Here is a 10,076-nt window from a genome sequence, read left to right as displayed (position 1 = left end):
TGTTCTGAAAAGTAGCAATAATTATTATAATCTGCAGTGAAACACGTTCATATCAGTCTCTCTGTACAGCTGCACTTGAGATATGTCTTGGTAAAACCGGAAACAGTCTACTTCTTCCCAACCTTCAAATCTCAGCATCACATCTGTACCATATATAACCATAGGCCTACTACATAGTTGTCACTCATGTGTTGACAGTACTTTATCATAATTAGATCAAATCTATATATTTCATTGTATGCATTTAATTGTTTTACATTGGTTATTTGTCCAATGTAAGAGGCAATTAGGCTAGAGGTTAAACAACTATTCTAAATGTGTGCTATTGAATGAAACAGGCTGGTTAGCAAAAATACGTTTTTTAATAGTCGAATTATTACATAAATTAGTCATGGACCCCAAAATAACTGCGATAGATTCATATTGCAACAGGTTTAGCTCAAAAGCATGAATCCAATACCAATGAAAGCCTAAATGCACAGATCCACGAGTTGTAATTCGAACTACATTTCCCATAATCACCGTTTTCAATTAGTATGGAAGCCCTTGAGTCCCAAAAAAATATGTTCGCATATCCCCGCTACTGCTGCTGCTGCTCTTAAAGGAGACGCATCCCAAACGGGCCTTTCCTCGCTTTAGGAAATATGAGGTTTGCTATAGCTTTAAGAAGTAGATAATGTTGAATGTTTATCAAATTTAATTATCATACAACGTTAACTTTGTTTTATTAATAAGATAGTTATTGAAATGCTTGCGTTACTCTTAAACGAGCTAACATAACAACTTGGTCCCAAAAGGGCCTTCAATGTTACGTTGGTAGCCTATTAGCTAGCGCTAGCGTTACATGTTCTGTTCATAATTGACGTTACGTCAACTAACGTTAATTACACAGGTCTGTAAGGGTCATAACAGTTCAATATGAACAGCATGGACTCCGGGGAAGACGAGGTTTCATGTATTCGTCCTGGGATTGAGATAATCGGAGACTCAATTGAGGCCGCCAAACCAACCGCGGTGTCGACTGAACCGCCAAGCGGGAGAAGAGGAAGTAAAAGGCTGGTGAAAACCACAGTGACCTCCCCCGACTCTGGTGACTCTGGGTCGGGTGTTCGAGTTCTGCGAGCCAGGCGAGTTGAAGCTGGCAGGACTAACGTTAATAATGTCAAGAATGCAGATTACAGGCAAACGCCTAACGCGAAGAGCATGCACCGTGGACGTGGGAGACCTGTGGGATCCCGCTCCAAAAACACACAGTAAGTGCCTCGCGTTACACACATGCATGTCAAATACGTTGCAGTACACGAACGCTAGTACTATTGCAACAAACTAACTTACTAACGTTACTTATCACGCTCCGAGGCTTGTTATGGGTAGGCTACTAGTGAGATTGCACTGTAAGGAGGCTTAGTTAGGGCTGTAATTGTAGGAAGTGTGCTTTGGGAGTTCTTAAAGCTATAGGTTTACCAGATGTTGAAACCAAAACAAATTAGTCAAATGCACGTGTTGTCCTGTCTGTGCTCTTATTATCCTGTTGTTTTCACGGGCAGTTGAGTTATAACGTACTGTGTATATTCCACCAAGGTACTCTTCAGATTTTTATTTATATATTTGCAATTTTATTTACTGCAGACTCTCTCTCTCACACAGATCTGCGGCAAAGAAACCCACAACCAAAAATGGTAAAAAGACACGCGTCCCTTTCATCTGTTTGCAGGAATTTTGTTTTTGTTAAGTATTACTACATCTATCACTAATGCCTGGGCACGCTGACTTCCTCAGCATCCAAACAGACTCTTGGAGCAAAGCTTTCCAAATCTAGAGAAGGCAAAGAATCTCCTCCAACCGAAGCCTCTTGCGCCACACCAGAAACAGCATGCAAACCCGAAGCAGAGATGGAGGCCGGTAAGACGAAGACCACGTGCATTCATTTTTACGTCATACTGCACATACATTTTTTATGACTATGAGGTGACAAATAACGGCAATAATCTGAAAATAAATAAACATATTAATTATCTCTGTTTTTCAGGAGGGGAAACGGGTTCTTTGAAAGCAAGCAATGACAAGTGAGTGGTATACATTTTTTTAAATGAGCAACAGAGAAAATGTAGAATATCTTGTTTGATTTGCCAATGGGAATTTAATTGTGGCCAGTGTGGTGTGGATGTCCATATTAGCGTTGCAGATGCAGATGCAGCTGTTGACGAGGACCCTCCATTCAGAGATGACCCAAATGACCTCATCTATAAACCCGAGACAAAGACGTATGTTGAGCCCACTGCCTTTCCATTATGAGTATTAGTCCATAATGTTACTTTATATAAAAACATTATGACTGTTAAAATGTTAGTGGCAATAGTAATTTATTCTTCATTTCCTTATTCCGTAGGGAAAAATTAAGGCGGAATACAACATTAAAACAAAAGGAAGTCAAGAAAGAAGAGTCAGAAAAGGAGGAGGAGGAAGAAGACAACATTAAAAAGGAAGAATCAACAGAGATTGTGGTTCAGATTGAAGACGGAGTGGATAATATTGCAGAGCTACCCAGGAAGTAAGCGAAATATGAGTTGATGATTTAGTTAAAGGAAGGCGCAGAAGGACTGATGGCGGAATCCACAGACAATATGTTTATTGCACATCTCATTGTTCCCTGAAGCTAGACACCCCCACAAATGACAGCCTGCTTACTGACACAATGCTTGCTCATTGCATCATTTAAAGAACGTAACAATATATATATGAATCTATTGGAAGTTTGGGAAGAAGGATTACAGTATTGGTCAACATTTAAAGTTGTGTTTTGTAATCTGTTTTCCTTCTAGGAGAGGTAGACAACAAAAAGATGACAACGTCCCTCGGCTGCCAAAACAAAGGTAACAGTCATCGTTGTAACAATCATTGTAGTATTTTTATCTAGTATTATTATTTTACAATTTCCTTTTTTTTCTGTCCCCCTAGGAAAAAGCCCCCAGTGCAGTACGTCCGCTGTGAAATTGAGGGCTGTGGTACCGTCCTGGCCCACCCACGTTACCTACAGGTTTGCCATCCTGTCAACCGTGACGGCCCAAACTATTTTTAAAAGCACTGTTTTAAATGTGGCATTGTTCACGAGCAACGATATTATCTTTGCCATATAAGTCACATTGGTGTCCTGCATTTTTACATTCTGTGTTAGATCTGTGAACTCAGACAAAGTTAGGTGTACTGTTAACTCTTTTCCTCTCATTTCTTTATTTCAGCACCATATCAAATACCAGCACTTGCTTAAAAAGAAGTACGTGTGTGATCACCCCTCCTGTGGGCGATTGTTTCGTCTGCAGAAGCAGCTGTTTCGCCATGCAAAACATCATACAGGTGATGTTAAAGCACATATGTTTATTCATGCAGTATTAAGACTGGCAACATACCATGTGTTTATTTGATTATTCATGGCGGTTGTTAAAGGAGCCCAGTCCATTACTTGGGCTACTGAGGCGTTAGTTTCCTCCGGATAGGTCTTTCTGGCGCGCTCTTCGTGTCAGCAGCTGTTTTTGTCGTTTTCCCCTTCAGTCGCCGACATGACCCTCCGACACGTTGTATTGTATAAATATATGTTTATTCTTTTGTAATCCGGGTTCAAACAAACGGCAAGCTCTACCGCAAAAGCGGTCAAAACCCTTTCCCTTTCCGGGGTCCAACACCTGCTGCCACTAATTATTCACCTGATTGATATAGGTGTGCTTAGGACCCCAGGACAGCCCCACCCAGTGTATATATAGAAGACATGCATGTATTTATCACATTTGGCTCTCACAGCGGTAATTATAAAAGGTAATTGGAAACGTTGCATCATGTAGTTTTAAGTATTCTGCTTGTCATCTCTATTTCAGATCAAAGGGACTACATCTGTGAGTATTGTGCCCGTGCTTTCAAGAGCTCCCATAACCTGGCTGTGCATCGGATGATTCACACAGGAGAAAAACCAATCCAGTAAGTAGCAAACTTTAGAATATCATGTCACGATGTGTGCTGTGGGCCAGGAAGAACTTCAAGTCTGGCTCGGGTCCATTATTACAAGTGATGCAGCACATTGTCAGCACACAATCTATGTTAATGAACAACTTTCTTATTAATGAGTTTGTGTCATTTTATTTAAATATTTGTGATAACAGCTTTCTTTTTATCAGCCTGTCATTTCACGATGTGATCCAAATGTTTGATTCTTTTTACTAAAATACAATTCTGAGGTACTTTACGTCAGTATTTTAGTTTAGTTATTTATTAGTTCTACTCCAGTACATTTATTAAGAGAAGTTACTTTGCCGATCTATTATGAGTACACAGTATCGTCACTATAGTGTATAAAATATCTAGAAAACCTGTTCCATCTCGGCATTATATAATTTATGAATTAATTACAACAATATTTTTGAATACTTAATATTAATGTATCGATCATAATAATGACCCCAAAGTATCCAGTGGAATACAAATCTAAATACTTTGTTGTTTTTACTGATTCTGAGTAAATTGGAGGTCAAGGGACACGGATGAGACTCAAACCGGATCTTTGTCTCCACCCTGTGGCAGGTGTGAGATCTGCGGCTTCACCTGCCGTCAGAAGGCATCCTTGAACTGGCACATGAAGAAGCACGATGCAGAATCCTCCTACCAGTTCTCTTGCTCCATTTGTGGTAAAAAGTTTGAGAAAAAGGACTCCGTTGTTGCACACAAATCCAAGAGCCACCCCGAGGTGCTCATAGCTGAAGCCCGAGCAGCTAATGGGGGCTCAGTAATATGCAGTCCCTCACTGATCCCAGATACTCTCCAAGTGCTCGCCTTGACTCCAGAGACCGTCTCAGCGCTCAACAAGTCCAATAGTACGCTCACTCCACTCCACCAGGTATCTCAAGGCCAGTTTCTCCAACTGCCCACGCACCATGTGGTGCAGGTGGCACACCAGCAGCAAGCCCCCACCTTGCTGCACCTCACGGCTGCTCGTCCGACTAACTTCTCCGGCCTCAGCCACCCCCAGCTCATCCAGTTCTCCACCCTTCCGGCCAGCACCGTCGCGTCCATGACCATTGCGGACCCTCAGAGCACCCTCCTCACCCTGAGCTCCAGCTCCGTCACCACACTGGCCTCCACGGCCTCCCTGGCTTCCCAGCAGGCCATGCAGTGGGGCAGGGAGACGGATGAGGATGAACAGTTACCAGGGGAGGGTGAGCTGTGGGACAGGGTGGTGGTGGGTGGCGGTCATCAGGATGTCGAGGAAATTATGTGGGAGGGTAATGAGGAAAGGAGAAAGGAGGATGAGGGGATTGTATGGGAGAGGGAAGGAGGGAGACATATTCTTTTACAGTGTGCTGAAGTTCATGGAGACAGTTTAATCTAAATAAAAGACCACACAATGATCTTAACATGAACTTTATGCACAGGGAAGTTTTAATTTAAGAAAAGAGCAAAAGACTGAAGGACCTGTCAAAAGTTGAAGCTGTTATTCTAAATATTTGAAATGTTTATCTCCATGGAGTGTAATACAGTAGTTATACTAAGTACATAGCGACAGATAGCTACTTATATCAGGGAGTATGATTTATTATATTATAGATTACAAACACTTCTTTTACCACTTTCTGGATGTTTTGATTTTGTGACTTGTGTTTGTTTATATGTTTGGATGTTAAAAAATGTTTAGAGGTTAAAAAGGTTGCATGATAGTACAAATTGTACAAGGAAGTAACATAAACAAATACATATATATCCCTCATGGCCATATTATAATAATAATAATGTACACTTTATTGATTCTTCTCTGCATTTGACTCATCCTTCGTCATTAATCAGCAGTGGGCTGCAGTGAAGCACCCGGGGAGCAACTGGGGGTTCAGTGTCTTGCTCAAGGGCACTTCGACATGTGGTTGCAGGACGACCACAAGCTACCCGTCTAGTCTGGGCCTTTCCACAAATGATTTTGACGTGCAGAAATCACACAAAATCTATAATAACATAATATTATATTATGTTGAAATGTTTTGAGATGAAGCAAGATATTTTCTTTCACAGCAGACATTTTGACATATAGTAGGAAAAGCACAAGTGTTACTAATATTACTGATGGCTCCGTTATCTTTAAGTGCCAGTCAGTCATGACAGTGAGTCAGCATCCTATGCAACATATTATTATTATGTTATTATGTGAAAAAGGCCCATAATCACATTTTCTATCGAAAAATATCTAAAATGCCCTTCTTGTATTCACTTTCCTGGACCCAAGTTATCACTTCCCTTCCAAATTTAACTAAAGCATCTGATTTAATTAGTTACAGATTGTTGCCTTAATATTTGTTCACAGTTAAGACTATGCAGGCAGCGGTATTAGGATGGAAATAGTTGTTGTCATACATTTTCTTTTGAAGCAATCTTAGAAAATATAATATACCTCTGTGCACTGCCACTACTACTGAACACTCATAATCTTATGATCTTTATTTATTAGAAAATGTGTTCACATGGATAATAATTAAAAAAACTGTTCTGAAGTTTTTGTCTATTCTTGACACGTCCTTTAAACCAGATGAAACAAATATAGTTAATTTATGAAAAAGGTCAAAACCGACTAATTACTAGCATCGATATGTTTTAGTCAGATTCGGTCACCATTTTAATGAAAAACAGCATCAAAGCACATATGTAAACATCATTTAGAACTTGATCTACACACACTGATACCAATCTTGAATCCTAATGATTACACTTTCTAAAAAAATGTGTATAGTAAACCATATAATTAAAAATTTTAGACACCAAGAAATTGAGAAAAGAGAATTTCTATAATGTTAGCGGTATTGTCTTTATGACACACACACACATATATATATACAGGACTGTCTCAGAAAATTAGAATATTGTGATGAAGTTCTTTATTTTCTGTAATGCAATTAAATAAACAAATGTCATGCATTCTGGATTCATTACAAATCAACTGAAATATTGCAAGCCTTTTATTCTTTTAATATTGCTGATTATGGCTTACAGCTTAAGAAAACTCAAATATCCTATCTCTAAATATTAGAATATCATGAAAAAGTATACTAGTAGGGTATTAAACAAATCACTTGAATTGTCTAATTAACTCGAAACACCTGCAAGGGTTTTCTGAGCCTTGACAAACACTCAGCTGTTATAAATCTTTTTTTTTACTTGGTCTGAGGAAATATTAAAATTTTATGAGATAGGATTTTAGAGTTTTCTTAAGCTGTAAGCCATAATCAGCAATATTAAAAGAATAAAAGGCTTGCAATATTTCAGTTGATTTGTAATGAATCCAGAATGCATGACATTTTTGTTTTTTTAATTGCATTACAGAAAATAAAGAACTTTATCACAATATTCTAATTTTCTGAGACAGTCCTGTATATGTGTGTGTATATATATATATATCCATCCATTATCAATACCGCTTATCCTCATTAGGGGCGCTGGAGCCGATCCCAGCTGACATAGGGCGAAGGCAGGGGACACCCTGGACAGGCCGCCAGTCCATCGAGGTATATATATATATATATATATAATAAAAATAAAAAAATAAATTAATAACAGCTCTCTTGATGCCTACAGATTATTTAGTCTTCTGGAAATTGTGTTTTGCAAAGATTACATGAATCATTTTGTACTGTGTAAACCAAATGATACAAGTCTTTTAAAGTTAGAGAATGAGTTATCAAGTTATAATTATTGTAATAAGGAATACAGGTAATGTGTCAGCTTTCTGACCCTTTAAGAAGCAGTTTTGGAAATGAAATTGCTCAGAAAATATTTGGTATAGTTTTTTCCCTCATTATCTGACCGTGACTGCGAACCCACAATAAAGAGTTCTTTTGAAGCAATCTTAGAAAATAAAATATACCTCTGTGCACTGCCACTACTACTGAACACTCATAATCTTATGATCTTTATTTATTAGAAAATGTGTTCACATGGATAATAATTTAAAAAACTGTTCTGAAGTTTTTGTCGATTCTTGACACGTCCTTTAAACCAGATTAAACAAATATAGTTTAACATGGTGACGCTATTGAAGAGAAAAAAAGAGAAAAAAGTCTGTACGTCGCTCTAAAATCGCCCCTCGTGTCTGGCGCAACCAATTAAATCCCCTCTCGTTTTGCGTGCACTCCAACATAAACACACTTCATTCACACTCGCTGGAACAACCTGCGACATGTCTTCGAATCGTTAAAGTATCCCCCCCCCCCTCCCCCCCCCCGGTTTCGGTGCCAACACTTGACGTCAGGGGGCCGCACGTTCCTCTGCTCGGTCTTCATCCAGCTGGCCGCGACGCCGCCGACAACACACACGGGGCTGGAGTGCAAATGGCAGAGCAGGAGGAGCAGCCGATGACTGCGCCGGACGCGCCGGTGCCTGACCCGTCGCGGACGGGGAGAGCGGTGGCTCTTGCCCGGCTACTGCACCACGAATGTGCTCGTCTGCTCCAGCTCTACGTGAGTCACCCGCCGCCACACTCGGTCTGTTTACCTCGTCGTCCCCGGGCCGGTGGGGCACAACCCCGCTATCGGTACTGAGACATGCCAGCTAGGCTACCTGTCGCATTTGAGTGATGTGTTTTTACTTTTTTACTGTGTGTGTGTGTTTGCTCATGAGCATTCACCAGTATGCACTTGTGAATTCTTGAAAGGAATGTAGTGTAATCCCACTGAAAGCCCCCCCACCACCTCCCCTCCATTTCCCCTGGGCTACCTAATGGATATAGTGTATTGGATTTCTCCATCTGTCATGCTTGTGTGCCTCATCCTGCCTTTTTCGAAGTCCCTTTAATTGATCGATATGGCTGTCATTTAGTGTTAAATGTGTAATTGAGTTTAAATAAAAAAATGTGAGGCGCAACCTGCAAAGGTCGAGAAGCACCTTGCGTCTGCTTTGTACTCGTCGTCAAGTTGACATGAATATCTTGTCCTCGCCCCTTTCAGAAAGAGAAGGAGACCTTCTTCTCGGACCACACCCCTGACGCAGGACGCATGGTGTCCCTTTCCCCGGACTCCGAGGAGCCGAGCACGGAGCAGCAGGTGCAGTTGCTGCATTCAGCTCTGCGGCAGTGCCTGGGGCTGATCCACTGTGTCATCCTGAAGGAAGAGGAGGAATGGGGTGAGCTGGAGGGCGATTATGAGACCATGAGGAAGAACGTCCGACTCCGGCTGGAGCACTTGCTCTGCAGCACCAAAGGTCTGGTGGAGACCGAGAACATGACCCTGGAAGTTACCCCAGACCACCAGTGCAATGAGGTACAGTATTTGTTATAGTTAAGTTTGTATTTTTATATACACACGCTCACAAAACATATGATTCAGGTTGATATATTGTTAAGTACCGTATTGTTGTGAACATTTGCAAATACGGTCGACACCAAACTTTCTCCTGACAAAGATCATTTCTCTTCATCTCCCAAGCTTTCTCAATATAACTGGCTAATTCAAACCGTTCGTACGTGAACAGCCAACTTCGGGTTTAAAAGATGTATATTTTGAAAGATAAAAGAAAAATTGTACATAACAAACATATTTTACATATTGCGTGATTTCCACTGTTTTTATACTTGAACAACCGGAGCAGAAATGGCCGTATTCTGTCATCATGCAGGTGTCCAAGGAACCCTGCTCCATGAAATTCAGCATAGTCTCCCACATGAGTTCATATAAGCCTTTATCAACATATAATCACAATAATGAGCTCATATACATCAAATCTGTTAAGCAACATTCAACACAGTAGGGTATTTCCAAGCTTCCATCCCTCAGCCCTGTTCACAAGTTAAATGTCAAAACGTTAGAGCAGGGCTGTGACTAAACCCTGTATTATATTAATGATACCTCTAATGGGATTATGACTCATGTTGGGAAAAAAGATTCAAACCCTGGACTTAATCGCTGAGATATCCATGATAAACTTTAGATTGAGTTCACAGCTGCAACAATCGATATTTCGATATTAACGATGGATTAAATGTTTAATGTGAAAGGTGTAGCTCATAGTGACAAATTCAAAAGGAATCATCAACCACACGGGTCCTTCAACTCTGCTCA

At 40.4% G+C, this 10,076-nt stretch overlaps 1 protein-coding gene across 2 annotated transcripts; it reads left to right on the top strand.

Moving 5' to 3' along the window:
- Positions 1 to 360: 360 nt before the first annotated feature.
- On the top strand, positions 361 to 6,521 carry LOC130212005 (E3 ubiquitin-protein ligase ZFP91-like). 2 transcript variants are annotated; one of them, XM_056443088.1, is made up of 12 exons: positions 361 to 649; positions 893 to 1,253; positions 1,648 to 1,679; positions 1,780 to 1,902; positions 2,030 to 2,066; positions 2,178 to 2,264; positions 2,390 to 2,551; positions 2,823 to 2,873; positions 2,959 to 3,037; positions 3,240 to 3,354; positions 3,870 to 3,969; positions 4,570 to 6,521. In XM_056443088.1, the coding sequence occupies exons 2-12, from the start codon at positions 919 to 921 to the stop codon at positions 5,372 to 5,374; spliced, it is 1,926 nt and encodes a 641-aa protein (XP_056299063.1). In that variant the 5' UTR covers positions 361 to 649; positions 893 to 918; the 3' UTR covers positions 5,375 to 6,521. The 2 variants fall into 2 exon arrangements, with proteins under 2 accessions (XP_056299063.1, XP_056299062.1); XM_056443087.1 differs by having other exon boundaries at positions 361 to 1,253.
- Positions 6,522 to 10,076: the final 3,555 nt, after the last annotated feature.

Source organism: Pseudoliparis swirei, chromosome 21 (genome assembly GCF_029220125.1).
Source record: "Pseudoliparis swirei isolate HS2019 ecotype Mariana Trench chromosome 21, NWPU_hadal_v1, whole genome shotgun sequence".
NCBI classification, from domain to species: Eukaryota; Metazoa; Chordata; class Actinopteri; order Perciformes; family Liparidae; genus Pseudoliparis; species Pseudoliparis swirei.
This window is presented reverse-complemented; position numbering and strand designations above follow the sequence as displayed.